The 21,233-nt window shown below is 53.1% G+C and overlaps 2 protein-coding genes across 2 annotated transcripts in view; both read right to left on the bottom strand.

Moving 5' to 3' along the window:
- The window catches only part of LOC137467048 (serine/threonine-protein kinase pim-1-like), a gene marked incomplete at its 5' end in the record, with an annotated part of 261,655 nt that extends 240,903 nt beyond the window's left edge, over positions 1 to 20,752 (bottom strand). Inside the window, 3 exons of the mRNA XM_068178606.1 lie at positions 19,517 to 19,883; positions 20,088 to 20,138; positions 20,264 to 20,752. Coding sequence (XP_068034707.1) covers positions 19,517 to 19,883; positions 20,088 to 20,138; positions 20,264 to 20,752 — 907 coding nt within the window. The remainder of the gene's footprint in view (positions 1 to 19,516; positions 19,884 to 20,087; positions 20,139 to 20,263) is intronic.
- Positions 17,797 to 21,233, bottom strand: part of LOC137467049 (serine/threonine-protein kinase pim-1-like) — a 135,748-nt gene continuing 132,311 nt past the window's right edge. Inside the window, exon 6 of the mRNA XM_068178607.1 lies at positions 17,797 to 18,146. The gene's annotated coding sequence lies outside the window, so the exon portion shown is untranslated. The remainder of the gene's footprint in view (positions 18,147 to 21,233) is intronic.

Here is a 21,233-nt window from a genome sequence, read left to right on the forward strand (position 1 = left end):
GATGGTAACTTTGTTAGTATAAACAACTTGCAGGTGCAATTGTCTATTCTGTTTTTCTGTTCTTCTCAAGGACTGTTTGTGAGAAAGATGTTTTTGTTAATTAGCCAATCAAGTAGAATGTGTCAAACCTGTCTATAACAGAGAGAGCACTTGTATTCAACTTTCTTCTTCTGCAATTCAGTCTCTGGTGAGCTTGTGTCACTCAGGACTTAATGGTGACAGTTGTCAGCCTCTGGTGGTCGTTTTGGATGAAGGCTCACAAGGCTTCCTGTGTCTTCAACTTTTTTACCTCTGTTTCTGCACATGCTCTACAAGATTGTCTGCTCAAATAGCCAGTGGTTAATTAGCCTTTTGCAGTTAGCTTGTTCTGCTAAATTTGCTGATTTCTAGAAAGTGCTTCATTCCCATCCCCTGGTACAAAGTAACTACTTCTTTCTGCACAGCTACAGCTTTCAGCATAGCTCAAGCACAATCTCATTGCCTCGGCATCCAAAAGAAGGAAGGGAAGAGGGGGCAAACCAGTGAGGGTGATGGGTCATTATCTTGTTGCCCAGGTATCAATTATGAGATTAATTAAGGGGTGTTCTCGTCCATCAAGTACGTGTGGGGATACCATAGGGACAGAGCCAACGCGTGGATTTGGAGCCTTGGGGTGTTGGCATCAAAGTCCTGCTCTTGAGAGGGGTGCAGGGACACAGGGGCTGTCAGAGGACAATGAGAGACAGGGGACATGAGGCCATAATGGCCAAGCAAGATCCTGCCCAGCATGGCAGCAAAGACATTTCCTCCCCGTGGCCTTGGCACTCCAGGGCACCCCAAAAAGGGCCGAGGAGTCCTGTGTGTAACCAGGAGGGATGACTGACATCACTGTGGGTCCCAGCATTCCCCAGTCCCTTGCTGGCCGTTCAGTGCACACTGGGGCCGCTGGGCATGTGTGGAACATGGGGATGGGGTGCACAAAATTAAAGGGGGACCCCAAAGTGGAAGGAGTGGAAGCCAAAATCGCTGGGTGGAGATCCCCAAAACAGAGGTGTGAAATCCCAAAATGGAGGGAGGAACCCACAAAATTGGGGCAATGCCCCAAAAACCACATGAAGCTGTTCTCTCCCTCCATTGTTTACCAACAAGAGTTCCATCTACCAACTCTAATTTCAGCAAAGAATTCCAAGTGTTTGAGCTGAAACTCATTCTGAGCAAACTTTGTAGAAGTGATCACAGAATCACAGAATGTTCTGTGTTGGAAGGGATCCACCGAGTCCAATTCTGAAGGGAATGGCTTGCTGGCAGGGTCAGCACCAAAGACACCCACCCCAGCTTAAGGAAGAAGTGTCATTGACTGTAGGGCAAAGCAGCACAGAAGTACAAAAGGATAAGCTAAGCAATGCACCTGATCATTACTAGAAAAGATTGCCTGTAGGGATTCAGAAAGATACATCACCAGTTACCCTCACACTTGACCATTGTCCTGACACACACGTCAGCTGGGGATGCCCTGTCACACCAAGGGATTGGAGAAGCACTTCCAGTCACTGGGAATTCCTATGTGGTTTGCCCACCCTCAGGCGAGGCCGCCAACTTTGCACCAAGTGAGAGGGCCCAGATTTTATACTGTTGAATAAACAAGCTACCATAACTTCTAGTGCGGGGAGATCTGGTTTCATCCTCCTCTTGGCCAGGGCTCAGGGAGGAACTAGGGGAGTTTGCTTTGAGCCTACACCTTCAAACAAAGCCAGATAGAGATGTGATAAATGAATATGATTTGTGCCAATAATTGTAACTATATCGATATTTTAGAAAATATTTGTTAAAAAGTAATAGGGGAAAGTGATATGTAATTAGCATCACAAAACAGCTGTTCGCAGATGTTCATTAGATCCAGGATGGAGTATTGAGATATTTTAGCACAAACGGCCTTGGGAAGGACAAAGCTGGGAAAAACTCCAAGAGTGGAATTGACATTGAGACGAATGAAAGTCCAGGAAACTTCTTCTTAGGCAAGAATGGCCTTGTAGACAATTAAGCTGCCCATATGGCCCTGGGCGCAAGGCTGGTGCCCCACAGGACATGGGTGCCACCCATGGTGGGGCACAAGGGGAAGGCTGAGGAAGCAGAGCCCAGAGACTGTTTGGAAGAAATAACAACAATTTATTTTTCTAAAAAGAAGGAGTTGAAGAGCCTTGCTAGTTCTACTGGCAGGGGGGCCTCTTGCAGGGGTGGGGAGAGTTGGAGGCCTTTCTCTTTAGGGACCGCTGGGGCCACCCAGGCAAGCAGTGCCTGCCTTGGGTGGGACCAGAGGGTCTGAGGCTGGTGCTCTGGACAGATGGATCAGAGGGACCTGCCTCATCCTGGGGCTGGTCCTGCTCTGGGGACACCAGCACAACTGGGGGATGGCTTTGACCCCTGCTGGGGGTGGCCTCCGTTGTGGCAGCTTCCTCTTCTTCCTCTGTGGGGACTTGAGGGCTGCTGGGTAGAGTCCAAGAGCTGGGTCTGGGGCTTTTAGGGCTGGAGGAGTTGGGGTTGTTTGGGCTGGAGAAGCTGGGGGAACTGTGGCTGTTGGGTCTGGAGAGGCTGGGGGAGCTGGAGAAGATGGAACTGGAGCTGCTGGAGCAGCTGCTGGCTGCTGGGCTGTCATCCTCATCTGCGGCAGCGTGGGAGTGCAGCAGACTCTGGGCCCCTGAGCTGCAGTGTCTCACAGTGATGTCGATGGTGCCCTGGACCAGTGGCACTGTGTGTTCCTCCAGGAAGCCCTGCAGACTCTGGATCATGTCCTCCTGGTCTGGCCCACACACACAGAGAACATACAGGATGGCACTCTGTGCTCCTTGCCATCCACCACTGCTTCCTTTGGATGGCCTCCATCCTCTGGTTCAGCCAAGTCCGCACAGGGTCCAGAAGTTCCCGTCATCGACGGAAAAGTCCTGTCCAGACCTTGGGCAGGACACCGCCGACAGCTCTGGCTGGTGTCTCCTGAGGAGAAGAGGGATGGGCCGGCACAGGGCCATGGGGGCTGATCTCGTCCTGGCCGCCGGGAGCTCGCTCTGATGAGCTCGTGGCTGCTGGCAGCTGCTCAGGGGCTGTGATGACAATCTCTAGAGAGTCACCGGCATCATCAGAAAACCTGACAGTCTCTATTGCTCCTCTGCACAGTGGGCATGATGGATTTGTCTGTGCCCACCGCAGGATGCAGCCCCGGCAGAACTGGTGGCCACAGGGCAGAGTAGAAGCCACATCATCCCAGGTGTCCTGGCAGATGGCACAGTTGCCATCTGTCTCTGTGGCCATATTTGGCTGCTGCAGCACGTTGGGGAGGGCTGAGGATCAGGAGCTGCTCTCTGTTGCCGGTGTCACACCCTGCAGGAGAGGGGAGGAAGGAGAAGGACACCCTCCCACCTCCCTAAAGCCCTGTCACCTGCCCACGTCTGACCAGGGGACGTTTCCTGTCAGTGCTGCAGGTACGCTCTGCCCCAGCCAGGCAGGGCTGGGGAAACCCTGCTGGTTGCTCTGGGACTGGCACTGGGACCTGCCAAGAACAGGCACCACTCAGCACCAGAGAAACCTGGCTTGACCCTCCACACCTTGCAGTCAGGCTCGGTAGGAGTTCAGGCCAGAGCCAGGCTGGCACCGGCTCTGCCCACGTCTGTATTTAAGCAGCGAGGGGGGACATGTCACAATCCTGCGCTCGGTGATGTCACCCTGAAACATGGGGTTAGAACTAGAAGATATTAATCATAGAAATTAGAAGGTATTGAATAGTAATAGGCATATAAAATAATGGATATTGCTTAGGGCCACATCCTTATGTTACATGAGAATATACCGTATCCTGGCCTATGGGAAAGGAAGAGACTACGTGCAGAGCAGCAAGGAGAGACCTGATAAGGAGAAGGAATGTATATGGAAAAGAGGATACAGGGTGTAAAGACAACTGAAAATGGGGCCCCTTATGTTCTGGAAACAGATGGATCCTGGCCCCTGGCTTGGACCGTGGCCAAGGAATCAATGGGCATGTGCAAAGCAGTTGGGTCGAAAAGTCAGCCTGAAGAAGACCATTCTTACTTCATCCCTCTTACGACCCCCGAAGCCTGGGACGACCACCAGAGACAGCTGCGCAGGCGCAGAGGACCGACAAGCTGATTAGCATAGAGAGCGGAGAGGGAGGGGAGCCAGGAAATGACCCATGGGGAAACTTAATGCATATGTAACACTCCAGGGGATAAAAGAACACATGTGTAAGCAAGGGGCACGCATGTATTTGGGAAATGTCCCACATGCGTCCGGCCGAATAAACATACCTTCTTTAAAACTCACTCTGTCTCTGAGTTTTAGAGTCTGGCTCCGCGGGTCACCCTCCATCAGGAGGCCATGTCCATGCCAATGCATGTTGATAGGAGAAAGAAGAAAACTTCTGCACTTCCATATTGCTCTGCCTTGGCCACCTGTGTCATGTGTCCATGGCCGTGTCTCATCCCTGCTCCTGACACCTTGCCAAGGTTTTCTGTGAGGAGCGGAGTGGTGGGAGCTGCCAGCATGAACGGCCTGTGGCTGGATGATGTCTCCTCCTGTCACTGCCTTTCTGTGGCAGTGTCGGGATTTGGAGAACCTGGGTGCTGGTGGCCAGCCCGGGGTGAGAGTGTCCCCCACCCCGTGGGACAGGGTTGTGTCCCTGCTTCAGGGAGAAGCAGGAAGGAATGTTTTGCTCCAGCCCCATCCACTCCCGCTGGCACTTGCCCACAGTGCCGGGTCCCTCTCCACTTACCAAGTTTCTGTGTTTCTGGAGTTCAGTGCCTTTGTGCTCCTTTCCAGAGCCTCAGGAAGGACCTGGAGTTGCTGTCCCAGCAGAGTGGGGTACAAGGGCCAGAGGAACCCTGTCGTGACTCTGGAGAGCCCAGGACCCATCACCGCGTGGGCCATGCTGTGCCATCATCCCTTCCTGCCTCTGGCTATTGTCATCCCTGAGAGTCATCAGCCCAAGCAGTTCTTTCTTCACTTGGAACTAACTTCTCCTGGTTTGAGGCTTGGCTGGTGTGAGGCAAGGATGCTGTGTGCAACCACCATGTGGCTCTGCCTCAGGGTGCAGAGATCTCTCTTCAAACCTGTGCAAATGGAGGATGTCCATTGCCATACTTTGGTGCTTAACAATACACAAGGAAAAAGACGGAAGTTTGTTCATCAGGACTTCTTTGTCTTGTTATGGGGAGGGTGTATCTCCTTGCTTGAGAAACTGCCTCCTAAAATATGCAGTTATATTCCATTTCATTTGGAATTGGACTTTTAACGGTCTAAATGTGCAGGCAGACGCTGGAATTTCAGAGTACCAAAATATTCCCTTTTTCCTGGGGTAACTAATGCACCCCAGGAGGTGCATTTCATGCTTCAAGAGGACTCTTGGCCAAGGTGCTGATTTGATGTTGACTTCCTTGCACATCTGTGGCCCAGAATATCCCCCCATTAACTTGCTGCCATGATCCCATTTAATTTCTTTTTCTCTCCTGTCCCGTGGGCCCTGAAATGATGAAATGACAGAAAGGGTGGGGATGGAAGGGACCTTTAGAGATCATCTAGTCCAAGACCCCCGCTATGCTCGGGGCCACTCTTCACTAGACCTCGCTCCTCAGACCCTCATCCAACCTGACCCTCAACACTCCCAATGAGGGCACATCCACAACAGCCATGGGCATCCTGTTCCTGGCTTTCCCTCGAGCAGAGGGGCAGAACTCCCTCCCTTGACCTGTTGGACATCCCTCTTTAGACACAGCCACAGAGGGCTTTCAGGGCTACAAGAACACAGCTCATAGCCAATGTTTCCTTCTCAAGGATCTCCCAGTCCTTCCCCACAGGGCTGCTCTCAATCCATGCATCACCCCTGCTGTTCTGCTAAATTCTGGAATATGCCTTTCTAAAGAGCAGGCATTTCACACACTGGGAAAAAAAGTTGTAGGTCTAAGGAAAGGAGGCTGAGCCAAGTGGTGGCATAGAAATACAGGTGAGGTAGACATTCCTCTTTGATGAGAGGAATGGTTTTCAGGTTTGGGGTGCAAAATGTAACATTTGGGGAAGGAGAAAAAGGCACAGAAATTCAGGCTTTCAGCAGCTGAGAGGTGGCAGTATTAGAACACGCAGCAGTTGGTGAAAGCCATCTCTCTCCTTCAGGTTCCTGCTGGGTGGGAAGGTGCTGGGAGTTGTGGTGGCTGCACTCACCCTTTGCTGGGAGGATGATCTGTACCAGGGGAGAGCAGAAAGCTGCCATGGTGAGCAGAACATGCGCAGAGCATTGCAGTTCAGAGAATGACACTGCCCCTGAAGAGCAAAAAGCTTGAAAGCATCTAATTCTGTGCAGCACTGGTGTCCAAATTTTCTCTTCTAGAACATGCCCCTTTTCGTATTCTGCAGATGAATTATCTGGTTTTTATTGAATACATGGGGTATTTTTCTTAAGGTTTTTGGGAGAACTCTCAAGTTTATTTTTATTTGCAATTTACATCCAGCATTTATACAGGTTTTTTAAATCGTTCCTTTGTAAATACTTGGAGAACAAATACCCAACCATTTTTTATTCCTTTGGGATATTGTGATTAGTATTCTTAGAAAGAAAACTTGCTGAACAAGTGTGATAACACAGAGAGCGGGAAAACAGAGATTAAAAGGAATGAAGATTGTAAAATTGCGCTGTGCAGAAGAGACCCACAGACAACCACTGTAAACACAGCTGAGAGATTCAGCCTGGAGTAGAGTGGAACTCATTCACTGAAGATCTCTGGTGCACAGGAATGCAAAGACTGAGGAGAAAAGGAGAAAGTCGTTCAGTCATTTAGACTCCTGGAAGCATTGTCTAGAGATCTAAAAAGCTATTACATTACAAACCTAAAACATCCCCAAATGGATTGATAAGTGTGATGTGCACATCTCTGCTGTTTTCAGAGTCAATGAAACTGACAATTAGGAATGGGAACCCAGATGTTTATCTCCATTACTCTAACAACACCTTAACAAGGCACTTGAGGAGCTGAGCACTAACATTCTCACCCTGCTGTATTTCCTTTACATTTGAATTCCGGCTGGTAGAAGAAGAGATCTGGCTCTAATTGCTCCCCAAGTTAGCTGTTGCACTTTCAGGTTAGGAGTACATGTAAAATTCAGCTAATCACTCTATCCATGAATATTCCACTACTGAACTGACATACAGAAACATCCTTTTTCTCTTTGTACCTTCCTAAGTGGTGCCCTAATTAACAGGAGATTTGTGTAAAGCACACAGGGAATCACCAAAATTGCTGAAATTGACTCTCAATTTCATTAAAAAAGCTTCTGAGAAAAGGCTTGACAGGATCACTAAACAAACTGAAACTTGGAAGAGAAACATGCATTTAGCACTGATCAAGAGAAAATAAGAATAAATCCTGTCAAAATTCCAAGTAGAAGATAAGGAGAAAGACAGGAAGCACAGGGAGAAAAAGTCCCTGTCAGATGACCTGTGGAAGGTAACTTGGTGCCCCAGCACTGTTGAGGACGTTCCCTGCCATTGGTGCAAGCAGCTGGAGACATAAATATTGATGGATTTGGGGGCCACAATCTTGGTAGTGCAGTGTCGCCGTAGAGCAGGACAGGAACGAAAATGACTCCAAATCAAAGGCAAAGAGAATGAACTCTGATTTATTTCAAATGCACCACTCTACTTATAGAGAACATCGTGCGGACTAATTTCATTGGTCCTAGAGTAAAAACATCTCACACCATTGGTGTGCAGTGAATGACGCACTGTGGCAGAACATATCTATCAACCATGTGAACAACAAGATAGATTAGAGAATTATTTACATTCTCTCCCAACTGTCTCCCAGGCTCTCGCCTGGTTAGAAAACATTCTCTTTTTCTCTCTGACTGAACTGAGAATATCCACAGAGGACATCGTTTAGGACCAGCTTTTCTTCCAGCGGGGGATGGCGTCAGGTGGGTCCCGTCTGCTTGGCATGGTGGGATCAGAGCTTTGGGGAGATGGCAGCGAGCACAGGAGCATCCTGCTCTGGGCAGCTGCTGAGGGCTGGATGTGCCGTGGCTGGCTGCAGGCTGGGCACATGTCCTGCCCTCCTGCTCTGCTCCCAAAGGCAGCAGGGATGGGCAGCTCTGGGCACAGCTCTGGGCACGGCCAGCATGGCCTGGGCACTGCGGGCGGCTGGGACAAGGGGACAGGAGCCTTCAGCTGACGGGCGCTTTCTGGTTTCTCTCCTTGCAGCCGGGCTCTGCGGGTGCTGAGGCTGCTCTGGGCTCTGCCAGGGCTCTGCTGGAGCTCAGCACCGGGCCGCAATCAGCCAAAGAAGAAATGGGGTGACCTGCAGCACAGACCTGCTGGAGCATTTCAGCAACACAGCTCAAGGTTGCAGAGTGTACACCTCCCAGGGAAAACATGCCACCACCCAAAAAATAAACTTGTTCAATAGCTTCTGAAATGAAATCAATCTGGGATGACCCCAAATGACATTTTGCAGCTTGCTCAAGCTGTATCTCAGCCCTTCTCTGAACAGTTCTCTCTCCCACCTGCCTTGTACTTCCCAACTGCTCCCTCTTTTCCCCCAGTGAGTTCCCAGCCCATGGCAGTCCCCATCACACTGTTGCCTTCCTTGGTGCCCCTCACCACGAGGAAGGCCGAGCCCCAGGCTTAGGGACTCATCCTGTCACTGGCTGAGGAGCAGCAATGTCTCAGAGGTGCAGTGGGATTTTAGTGTCATTCAGAGCTGCTCTCCAGCCCTCAGCTCTCCTCACTGCTGAGTTCCCACTCCCTTTTCCTCGTCCTTGCAGCAGGATGAGCTCTGTGAATCCCCTTGAGCTTCCCCACTCTTCCCAGCCCACGCACCCCCCTCAGTTAGGCTGAAGCTGCAGCTTCTCTGTCTCCTGTGGCACACCAGTCCAGTCCCCTGTGCGGGGAGCCCCAGCCCCAGAGCACAGCACTCAGCAGTGCACTCCGGGCTGGAGCAGCTCCCTCCCAGCCCCAGCCCAGGGACCCCTCCAGCCCCAGGGCTCGGGGCACTGTCAGCACCCGCTGCTCCAGCCACCGCTTCTGCTGGCCCTGACAGCAACACCCAAACTGGGGCTGATCCCGAGGGAGCAGCAGCAGGGCCTGGATCTGATCCCTGACTCTGGGCCAGGGCTGGACAAATGACCCCCAGCAGCAGCAGCACATGGAGCTGACTTTCAGCACAGCCCCTGCCACTCTTCCCTCCCGTGTGCAGCGGTGTCACAGCAGCCTGAGGCACCTGGGAGCCCCCAGGGCCAGCAGGGACTTGAGATGGCAGCCCTGGGCTCCTGGAGCTTGTGCAAGGAACGGAGCTGGGGACTCCCTGTCCATGGGGAGCTTCCAGATGGAAAAGGCAGCTCCAAGGGCAGAGAAAGGAGGGTCTCGACCCCTGGATCTGTGCCAGTCCCACAGTCCTGGGCAGCAGCCACCGAGCCCTGGGGGAGCAGAGGGCACAGCAAGAGGGACAAAAGCAGGCAAGGTCAGAGACTGGAGAGAGCCAGACCCGGCAGCAGGAACAGCTGCTCCATTGCACTCTTGGAGAAAGCTCTTGGCTGGTTCAAAGCGCTGAAAGGCGTGCTGGGCAGAGAGGAGGCCACACCAAACACTGCTCCTGTTTCCACAGCCTCCCCTCTCCGTGTCCCAGAAGGAATTGGATGGACTGTGTTCTTCTCCCCGAGTCGTCTGGTTCAGCACGAGCAGCTGAGCACCAGGAGCTGAAGGAGCTGAAGCCTCAGGCCTCAAGAGCTGGGCCTGAGGAGACTTTGTGAGCAAATGAATGCTGCTAACATGGACCTGGCTGAATGCAGCAGATGGAATCATGGAAACACAGAATCCTTTCTGTTGGAAAAGACCTCTGAGCTCATCCAGTCCAGCCGGTCACCCAGCAGTGTCGAGCCCAGCACTAAACCACTTCCCTGAAGTGCCAAGGCCTGGACAACAGCCCTGAGTGAGGCCCTGAGCCAAAGGTGGCCTCGGGATGAACCTTCCAACCAAAGGTTATCTTTGTATCTGCTCACTAATGAAATATGCATGGTCATTAGCGCTGTGATAGATGTATCCACTCATTAGTGAAACATGGATTGACCTTTCTGTGTTTAGAAGCCAGGCAAGGCCATGAAATCTGACATCTGGCCTTGTCTGGGGCTGAATGGTCAAAGTCGCCTCCCTTGGTTCCTCTTGGGCCCTGGCCAGGCTTTGGGAGGAACCCAGGAGGAGGATGAAACCAGATGTTCCCGCACCAGCAGCGCTGTCAGTTTGTTCATTCAGCACTGTCAGAGCTGGGCCCTCTCCCAGCGAGGCTGGAGCCCCACCTGTGGCTGGAGGCACCTGCAGGAATTCCCAGTGTCCAGGAGTGGCTCTGCAGCCCTTGGCTGTGACAGCTTCCCCAGCTGCTGTGTGGATCTGGGGCATGGTAAAGCCTGAGGGTAACTGGGGCTGGATCTTTCTTAATCACTGCTGCAATCTTTGGTGCTGATGGCTGGGTGCATTGCCGAGCTGCTCCTTTTGTGATTCTTTGCTGCTTTGAGCTACAGTCAATGACACTGAGTCCTTCAGTTGGTGTCTGTGTCTTTGGTGCTGACCCTGCCCACTGGGGAAACAAAACTGGCACAGTCTGGCCAGATCACAACAAAATGTCACTTTTTAAATGTAAATGTGAGGAATCAGTCCCATCAGAAATTCCCAGATGGGAAGCCCTTCCCTGGAGTTCCCTGGCTCTGGAGTGGGCTGAGGTCAGAGCACCCTGTGAGCAGTGGGGCACTCTGTTAAAAGAGGCTGAACCCCTGGATGTCTTCAAATGCATCCAAAACTTGCATGTGGAAGAAGGAAAAGAAATGTGGGTTTGGGAATATGTGGGTGAAGTTTGTAAATGGCACACTGGAAACAGCACCAACAGAAGGAAGAATTGCTTTTGGAATGCTCCCACATGGAGGGACAGAGGAAGGTTAAAACTTGAGCTCAGGTTCGTTTGTGCAAGTGAAATATAATATTATTATTATCATCATTAATGACAGTTATATAAAAATAGAACATGATTATACATTTTTTTCAGATAGAATTAAAAATTGATAATGTGAAATAAGGCTGACAATGCTAATATGTCACCTTTGGCTGCTCACTGTGACACTGAATACCCTACAGAAAAGGACTGGCCAAGACCCAAATGTCACAATAGAACTTTGTGAATTGTGTATAATGAATAAAGGAGGAAGGGATGCTGTGGAAACCCAGGACACCAGGAGTATTTCTCTGTCTGCTCTGGGGTGTCCTGACCCCCAGGGGAGCACTGACTTTGACCCTCATTCTTGGAGAAAACTTCCAAAGCCTCAAGGTAAACTAGAAACACAAAAGTGTGAAATAGATTGTAGAGATTGTAGAGAGGAGTTTAGTATGTCACATGGGTAAGAAATTAAGGCTTTAGGATTTTTAGTATGTTATAGATGGATTCAAGATTGTTATAAATGAATGCTCCAATTTATTAATTTTTATAAACGCCAGTCACTTGGTTTTTAAAATTTTAAGTTTAATAATAATAAAATGGTTATAAAATAGTAATACAATTAGAGTAATGAAAATTTAGAGTTAGGACAATTACAAGACAATAAAAAGCAAAGAATTACGGACGTCCGGATGCTCTCGGGCACCTAAGCCCAATAAGCATGCCTTGTGAACAAAGGAATAACCTTTAAAAGCAGTAGCCTGTTGCATATTCATACATCTCATACATGATGCATAAATTCCTTGCAAATTAAGAACTTTTCTGGTTTTTGTCAACTTCTTCCCCTTAATCCTGGTGGTTCCATAAAGACGGAGAGAAGGTGGAAGAATGTTTGTCTTTTCCGATAAGGAGGCAGTAATTCTTTATGGGCCCCCATCATTGTCATCTCTGTGTGAAGAGTTTCTTCATTATCTCATCTCTTGCTTGAGCTAGTAAAAAAAAAAAAAAAAACCCACATACATAGGCTCTATTTCAACTACAAAACTACATTTACCATACTATTAAAATGTTAATACAGCACTTCTAATCAATATAACATAATACATATAGTATTCAATTTAATATTTGCGAAAAGCCAATCATAAAATATGCATTTTTCACATTAATTAAAGAAAATTAATAAATTGTCCAAATATAAATTTAGAGAATAACAACGAAAAGCCACTATCAAAAAAAGGTCAGTGCCGAGCCCGGGATTGGCGCTGGTGAGACACAGGTTTGACCACTGCAGCATAGGGTCCCCTATGTTCACCCCGACTGTTCTGTCCAAGTGATTTATAGATGGTTTTTCTTGCCTGAGGCAAAGTCTCTTTCTTCTTTTCTGGGCTGCACCTATTCATGTGGAGTTCCTTCACTGTGGCAAGTTGAACAGAACCCGTCCGATCGATCCTGCTCCTGGAGTTCGGTATTCAGATGTATCTCCCTGATGGTTCTGGTTATCTCACTCTCAACTACTTATAGCGTGTTTCTCGTTGGGCGTTCCAAACATGTACATGTCACTTAGGGCGTGTAAGTGGTGCCATTGTGTTCAGCTGGATAAGATATACAGAAGTTTATTACATACAACAACTTGCAGAGTAAAATCTCAGACACTTTGTTATATATGGGATTTGACGCAGAAAAAGGGAATTAGAGAAAGGGAATTAGCCCATAAAATGAGAAAAAGACAAGAATGGAGATGCATGAGGGAAAGAGAATGAAGAGAGAAACAAAAAGTTTAGCATATAGAATAGCATGGTAGGTTAGTGAACAAATTTTGGAATAGCAACAGCAAACCGTTTTACCAGCTCAAATGTGCAACTACCAATAAAACAAAAGCAGCCAGCAAAGCAGTTCAGTAATGTTTTCCTTTCTAAATGTCCAGAGGGATTCATCAAATCGGTACAAACATTCTGAAATACCTTGGCTAATGCTGGAGAATAGGAGGGGAACAGAAGCCCGGTGTTTTAAAAATTCTGCACTGGGACATTGAGCAGTCACTGTGGTGGTTTCTCCTTGAAGCTGATGAGGGACAAAGCAAACCTCCAGCCAGCCACCCTGCTGAGAGCTTGGCAGTAAAGAGCCTGCAGCCAAGTAGGTGCTTTTCATCAGAAGTATTCAAAATAGTGTGCCAATATCCAAACCTGACCACTGATTGGTTTGACCCAACTTCCTGAAAAAATTCACTTCCATGTCAAACCACGACAAATATGTAAAATGTAACATAAGATACTTGAAAAATGATGAATGCCAAAGGATCTGAGTATTAGATCTTTCCTCACAGAGAATCCTTTTTGGTAACATCTACATTCCAGGAGCTGCAGTGTAGCACCAGGGAGACAAAGGAACCCACCAGTGCTGAAAAGCACCCATCTCCGAGCCGGCCACGTCCATTCGTTTGCAAATTAGGTCCTTTTCTCCCTGCTGCCAGCTGCTGGTTTGAAATACTGTGAAGCAACCTTCCCGTCCTAGGTGGGGTGCTTAAAAAAACTTACAGAATATTTCTTACCAATATAACATATTTCATACATCTATTTCTCACAAGCACGAATTATCTAAAATATACATAACAATTCCATGAGTCTATCTGCTGCATTCAGCCAGGTCCATGTTAGCAGCATTCATTTGCTCACAAAGTCTCCTCAGGCCCAGCTCTTGAGGCCTGAGGCTTCAGCTCCTTCAGCTCCTGGTGCTCAGCTGCTGGTGCTGAACCGGACGACTCGGAGAGAAGAACACAGTCCGTCCAATTCCTTCTGGGACACGGAGAGGGGAGGCTGTGCAAACAGGAGCAGTGTTTGGTGTGGCCTCCTCTCTGCCCTGCACGCCTTTCAGCGCTTTGAAGCAGCCAAGAGCTTTCTCCAAGAGTGCAATGGAGCAGCTGTTCCTGCTGCCGGGTCTGGCTCTCTCCAGTCTCTGACCTTGCCTGCTTTTGTCCCTCTTGCTGTGCCCTCTGCTCCCCCAGGGCTCGGTGGCTGCTGCCCAGGACTGTGGGACTGGCACAGATCCCGTGGCGGAGACCCTCCTTTCTCTGCCCTTGGAGCTGCCTTTTCCATCTGGAAGCTCCCCATGGACAGGGAGTCCCCAGCTCCGTTCCTTGCACAAGCTCCAGGAGCCCAGGGCTGCCATCTCAAGTCCCTGCTGGCCCTGGGGGCTCCCAGGTGGGCACAAGTGGGGCAGCACAGCCAGCAGGGAGCCTGCGAGTCTCTTCCAGCCCTGTCTGCTCAGAGTTTGGGCCTTGGAGCCTCAGGTGGCCAAAGGCAGCTGCTGCTGGTCCCTGTGTGTGCCCGTGTTCAGCGGTGCTGCTCCATCCGTCTGTGCCCAGCAACGGGGAAAAGCCTCAGCCCTGCAGGGCCAGGAGCTGCCGGGCTCTGCCTGAGCAGCTCAGCCAGAGGGAAGGGAGCTGCTCCCCACGGGAACCAGGAGCCAAGGGCTGGAGCACCTTGTTCTGGGGCAGAGCCCAAATTCTGTGAGGGAGTAACAGAGTTATTCACGTGCACGGGTGTGTCAGCTCTGCAGGTGCTGTGCCTGCACACACATGGTTCGAGATGTGCAAAAGAATTCTGCAACTCTTGGCTGGACCAGGATGTCAGCAGTGCTGAACTCCAGCTTAGTCCAAAGCAAACACCTGACACCTCTTCTCATATCTGCTAGATTTTTTACCTCAGGGTATCCAGAGAAAAGTAAACAGAGGAGTAAATATTTTCATTGTTTATCAGAAATGTATCTCATTTTGCTGAACATTTCTTTTTCAGGATGTGTTATCTGCTTAAAAAGAAAAAGAAAAAAGAAAAAAAAAGAGAAAAATATGAAAGAGAAAAAAAAGAAACAAATGTGTAGTGAAAATCTTTTGTAATTTGGATTAAGAGGTAACTGATCTATTTAAAAGGAGAACTCATTTACTTTGTGCATGTTCTGATGGCCTGGATCCATCTTATGGACTGACCTCAGCATCTTTTTTTTAAAGACTTTGGGTTTTGTTCCCTATATTAAGATTTTTTTTTAAATTGGAGTTGAAGCAATAGGAGGATGAGAGATGGATTGTGCACAACTGTGTCTTGAGAACAAAAATATTGCAGTTTGAAACTTGGACCTAAAGTATTGAAAATGAAACTTACAAATCCCAGTGCATTGTGTGACAGCAGCTTTTCCTATAGGATGTGCAGCATCACAAAGACTTCATCAGTGGGGTTGGGAGTGCTTGGAGCTTTGTCCTGTGCCACTCTGGGATGTCATGAACCAGGACTTCACCTGCCACCAGCCCAGGTCACCCTCTGCCACCGCAGCTCCTTGGGCCTTGTGTCCCCAGAGCAGACACAAAGTGTTTCTGCTGCTCCCCCTTTGCACAAATCCACAGAGCGCTGGGATTTTTCCAAGCCTCGTGTCTCCATTGGGCCATATTCCCAAAGAACCAGCAGCACATCCTGATGAATACGGCGAGTTACGTGGATGGTTGTCAGCTCCACTTCCTGCCTAGAAATCCTGAAATTGCTTCTAAATGCTGCTCCTTCAGCTCCTGGACACCTTCTCACACAGAGATGGGAAAAAAAATCTCCTGGCCACCGGCTAAAAGGTGAGTTATGCCCAAGTTAGAGCTCTGTGGGAAATCACTCTCCCTCCCTGACGTTTTAATGTATCTGTACATGGGGGTGTGCATGGATGTGTCTTGTGTACAAAGGAAGGAGCGTGCAAGCAACAGGACTGACACATTCAGTGTCCATGCTATTCCATACCCATGGGTACAGAGACATTATGGAAACCCTGGCACAGACAGGGCCTTCTGTCCATGGGTACAGAGACATCCAAGAGCCCCTGGCACACACAGAGCCTTCTGTCCATGGGTACAGAGACATCCAAGAGCCCCTGACACACACAGAGCCTTCTGTCCATGGGTACAGAGACATCCAAGAGCCCCTGGCACACACAGAGCCTTCTGTCCATGGGTACAGAGACATCCAAGAGCCCCTGGCACACACAGGCCTGGCAGCACAGGTTGATTTCCCCACAGGCTGCAGGAGATGAGAACACAACATTTGCCAACACTGACTGCAAGCCACAGCTCCGGGTGCTCCCCATGAACCTCAGCTCTGGGACCACTCTCTGCCCCAAGCTCCAGGGACTGCAGTGGGAGCCCGGCCGGGCTCTGCCCTGGGGCCATCCTGCAGGGACAGCTGCAAACAGGGAGCATTCCCTTGCCACAAAGAGCCAAGCCATGGCTGCAGGGCAGCTGCTCCAGCCCGGAGTGCACTGCTGAGTGCTGTGCTCTGGGGCTGGGGCTCCCCGCACAGGGGACTGGACTGGTGTGCCACAGGAGACAGAGAAGCTGCAGCTTCAGCATAACTGAGGGGGGTGCGTGGGCTGGGAAGAGTGGGGAGGCTCAAGGGGATTCACAGAGCTCATCCTGCTGCAAGGACGAGGAAAAGGGAGTGGGAACTCAGCAGTGAGGAGAGCTGAGGGCTGGAGAGCAGCTCTGAATGACACTAAAATCCCACTGCACCTCTGAGACATTGCTGCTCCTCAGCCAGTGACAGGATGAGTCCCTAAGCCTGGGGCTCGGCCTTCCTCGTGGTGAGGGGCACCAAGGAAGGCAACAGTGTGATGGGGACTGCCATGGGCTGGGAACTCACTGGGGGAAAAGAGGGAGCAGTTGGGAAGTACAAGGCAGGTGGGAGAGAGAACTGTTCAGAGAAGGGCTGAGATACAGCTTGAGCAAGCTGCAAAATGTCATTTGGGGTCATCCCAGATTGATTTCATTTCAGAAGCTATTGAACAAGTTTATTTTTTGGGTGGTGGCATGTTTTCCCTGGGAGGTGTACACTCTGCAACCTTGAGCTGTGTTGCTGAAATACTCCAGCAGGTCTGTGCTGCAGGTCACCCCATTTCTTCTTTGGCTGATTGCGGCCTGGTGCTGAGCTCCAGCAGAGCCCTGGCAGAGCCCAGAGCAGCCTCAGCACCTGCAGAGCCCGGCTGCAAGGAGAGAAACCAGAAAGCGCCCGTCAGCTGAAGGCTCCTGTCCCCTTGTCCCAGCCGTCCGCGGTGCCCAGGCCATGCTGGCCGTGCCCAGAGCTGTGCCCAGAGCTGCCCATCCCTGCTGCCTGTGGGAGCAGAGCAGGAGGGCAGGACATGTGCCCAGCCTGCAGCCGGCCACGGCACATCCAGCCCTCAGCAGCTGCCCAGAGCAGGATGCTCCTGTGCTCGCTGCCATCTCCCCAAAGCTCTGATCCCACCATGCCAAGCAGACAGGACCCACCTCACGCCATCCCCCGCTGGAAGAAAAGCTGGTCCCAAAAGATGTCCTCGGCCTTCTCCAAGGGCACGGCCCATCCATGCCACAGCTGCTCCCAAGCACTTCCCCATCCAGACTGGACCCCACCTGGAACGCTTCCTCCAGGAAAACACACAACAAATTATTGAAAAGAGATTACAGACAAAAAGGGGAACAAGAAAAAAGGTGAAAACTCTTATCTCTGTCAGGGGCTTAAGGAAGGCCCAGCCCCTGCATGCCAGGGAAAAACCCACCCACAGGTGAGGGAAGCCCAGGCTATCTCCCTTCCCCCCTGCACTGCCCCCCAAAATAACGGTGACCCCAAAGCAAACAGGGGCAGTGGAGCAGCCCAAGCCCTTCCTTGCCTGCAAAGCAAAGCAGCCCCTGCACAGGTTCTGGAGTCCCACCTCTGCTCCCACCATGGGGCTTTGTTTGTGTCAGGCTGGCTGCCCCAGCCCCAGCCCCAGCCCGGGGCACGGTGGGTGCTGGGGCTGTTGGTAGGGCCAGGAGCCCACTCCCATTTCATCACCACCCCAGCCCACCCCCCAGCCCTGCCCAAAGCAGCCTGGCAGCCGACTGAAGGATCAGCTGCATCTGCCCCAGCAAAGGGGGAACCTTTGGTTCCTGGCCAGGCTGTGCAATGCCCAAATCTGGGAGCATCCCCCTGTGTCTGGACTCATCTGCAAATTCCCTGTGGAGCCTGGCTTTGGAGAAGGTGCCAGAATCAAACTCCATTATCTTCAGCTTGCTGGTGACCAGGTGGAGGAAGAGGTTGTCATCCTTGATGTCATCCTCGCTGTCCCCAGCAGCAGCAGCCCCACCTGGTACAGCTCCTCCAGGGGCTCCTTCTCCTTCCCTGGGGCCAGACCAGGCTGTCAGGGTTCCGCCCAGGGCCTCAGCTGTCAGGGAACCAGACAAGCATAACCAGCTTGGATGGTGGCCACCAGTGCTTGCCACACCAGGTGTCCAGCTCAGCTCCAGCCCAAGAGCTGCGTGTTCCCTTCTGCTGACCCCTGCTTAGAGCTACAGGCAGGACAAAACCAGTCTGGTTGGCTTTGCCACTGATTGCCAAGAGATGTGTGCAGCTGTTACCTGCCAGGCCCCTGGATCCAACTGTGCACGTGGATCTCTGCCATCCTCTAGGGCAGAGGAACACCCTGCACCCAAGGATCATTGAAAAGCTCTTCTAATGAGGGCCTGTCCAAGGGCTGCATGGACAAACACCTCCTAATGACATCCTGGCACTCTGGGGAGAGAAACCAGGAATCACCAGTCAGTTAGAGAAGTTGCCCCCCTGTTCCCATGCCCAGGCCATGCTGGGTGTGCCCAGAGCTGGGCCTAAACCTCCCCATGGATTCTCTGTTTGGAGGAGAGCAGGACACGTGCCACCTCCTCAGCAGCTGCCAGAGCAGGATGCCCACGAGCTGCTGCTGTCTCCCAGCACTGGTATTGCCCCCGTGCCCAGAGATGAGGATCCACCTTGAGAGAGGCGTCGAGGGAACAAGATCCGCCCCCAGATGATCTCCTGGCCCCTCCTGAACGGGTGCTTCCCCATGACCAGGTGGCACAGCAGGAGGCCCAGGGACCAGATCGTCGCTGCCTCGCCGTGGTAGCATTGGTGCTGGATCCACTCTGGTGGGCTGTAGGACAGGGTTCCTGTGGAACACAGACAGAGTTCAGCAGGGGGATGCTGCTGCTCCCAGAGCCTGGCCCCAGCACCCCATGGCATGTGGGGGCTGCCCCAGTGGCACACGGGGGGACCACTGCCCTCTCGCCAGCACCAGGGCTTGTGTACAAACTCGGGGCTGGAAAAGAAGCCACTGGTGCTGGAAGAGGACAGCAGAAACCCTGGGAAGGCCCAACCATGACACACAAAAGAAAAACTCATCCAGTGATGGAGAAAGCCTGCTCTACTCCCCGCCTGCACAGCCCCCCAAAAATGTTAACAAGCCAAGGCAAACAATGGGAGCAGAGCAGTCCAAGCCCTTCTCGCCGGCACACCAAACCATCCAGGGCAGGGGGTCAGACCCCCCTCTCTGCTACCCCCACTGGGGTTTTTGTCAGGCTAGCTGCCCCAGCTCCAGCCCCAGCCCAGGCCACAGTGGGTGCTGAAGGCTGTCGGCAGGGCTGGAGCTGGCCCCCCTCACACCCCCTCCCAAATCAACCAGGCTCCAGCATTAATCCCATCCCGGCTGCAATAGGGAGAGCCCTGGGGCTGCACCCCGGCTGGGCCATGAGATGCCCAGGAGCATCCCCTGGCAGGGCTCACCTGCAAACTGGGTGTAGGCTGTGTCTTGGAGGAAGGCACCACAGCCAAAGTCAATCAGCTTCAGCTGCCCGGTGGCCAGGTCGAGCAGGATGTTCTCAGGCTTGATGTCCCTGTGCAGGACCCCGCAGCTGGTGCAGTGCCGCATGGCCTCCAGCACCTGGCGGAACAGCCCCCGCGCCTCCTCCTCCGGCAGGAACCTCCGCTCCACCAGGAAACCCGACAGCTCCTGGCACCGCTCCGGACGCTCCAGCACCAGCACGACGCTGTCGGGGAGCTCAAGCCACTCCAGGAGCTGAATGACACCAGCACAGCCAGAGGACACCTTGGCCAGCAGCAGGACCTCCAGGGGCGCGCTGGTGCCGTCGGGCTGCGGGAGGAGCGCGATGCCGTCAGTGGGGCTGAGGCCGTGCCGGGGCTGGGGAACCCCTCAGCCAGCCCGGGATGCTCTGCATGCCCCGCTCAGCCCATGCCCGCTCTCCCTGCAGGGCTCCCAGCGGCTCCCACCCTGCCGGGCCCCGGCTCCTCGCCGCCCGGCACGGCCCAGCTTCTGCCGCTGGCCCCGCTCACTCACCAGCTCGCCCCAGTGCCAGACGCGGTTCCGTGGCACCCTTTTGATGGCCACCTGCGAGCAAAGGAGAGCAGCGGGTTGAACTCGCCGCCCGCCCCGCCGAGCCCCATCCTGCTTCCCCTCCTCCTCCTCCTCCTCCGCCCCCTCCTCCTGCGCCCGCCGCCGGCCCCGCCGCTCACCGGGGCGCCGTCCGAGAGCCGCGTGGCCGCGAAGACGCTGCCGAAGCCGCCGCTGCCCAGCAGCGAACCCAGCCGGTACGGCTCCTGCAGGGCCTCCTGCGCCTTCCCTGCGGGCGGGATGCGGCTGTCAGCGCTCGGCCCGGGGCCAGGAGCGGCCCCCGACCGCCCCCCGGCCGCCCCGGGCCGGCCCTCCCCAGGCGTTCTCTCCCCGGAACGGGACAGCGGCGGCTCGGGTCCGGCGGCCGCGGTGCCGAGCGGCGGAGCTCGGGCCGGGGAAGCCGCAGCGGAGGCGGCGGGAGCGGCCGCGCCGCGTGTGTCCTCCGCGGGGCCCGGGAGGAGCCGGGGCCTGGGCCGGGGCCGGGACTGGAGCCCACGTCGGGGCCGGCGCCGGGGCCGGGCTCGGGCCAGGCGGAGCCAAAGGACGGCGATGCCGCCCCAGCCCCAGGCACTGATGCCCGCCCAGCATCGCCACCGCCAGCACGACCAGAGCCGGGCGGAGGCAAGACCCCGGCGGGACGACCGGGGGAGGGGACGGGGACGGGGACGGGGACGGGGACAGGGATGGGGATGAGGACGGGGCAGCCCCGCCCGGGGCCGGGGGCAGGCTGGGGACATGGCCCCGCAGGGGGAGAGGGAGACTGGGAGAGGAGGGGCCACCGGGAAAGGGAGAGCGGGAGAGGGAGAGGAGATGCGAGAGGGACTCGATAGAGTATCTGCGTGAGCTGCTGCTGCTTTAGCTGCTGCTGCTGTTGCCGCTGCTGTCGCTGCAACTGAAGCTCTGGGGCCGTTTGTCCCCGTGTCCGTTTTTCCGTTGCCTGCTCACCCCCACGCCCAGCCCCCCGCTCCCCGGGGGCAGCCCCTGAGCCTGTCCAAACACGGGAACTTTGCCCTGTTCAGCCCAGACCCAGAGTCTGGACTCCTGCACGGGGGAAGAGGAATCCCCTTGGTCGCTGCTGTGCATTGTCCCTGC

This window comes from Anomalospiza imberbis, unplaced genomic scaffold (genome assembly GCF_031753505.1).
Source record: "Anomalospiza imberbis isolate Cuckoo-Finch-1a 21T00152 unplaced genomic scaffold, ASM3175350v1 scaffold_51, whole genome shotgun sequence".
NCBI lineage: Eukaryota > Metazoa > Chordata > Aves > Passeriformes > Viduidae > Anomalospiza > Anomalospiza imberbis.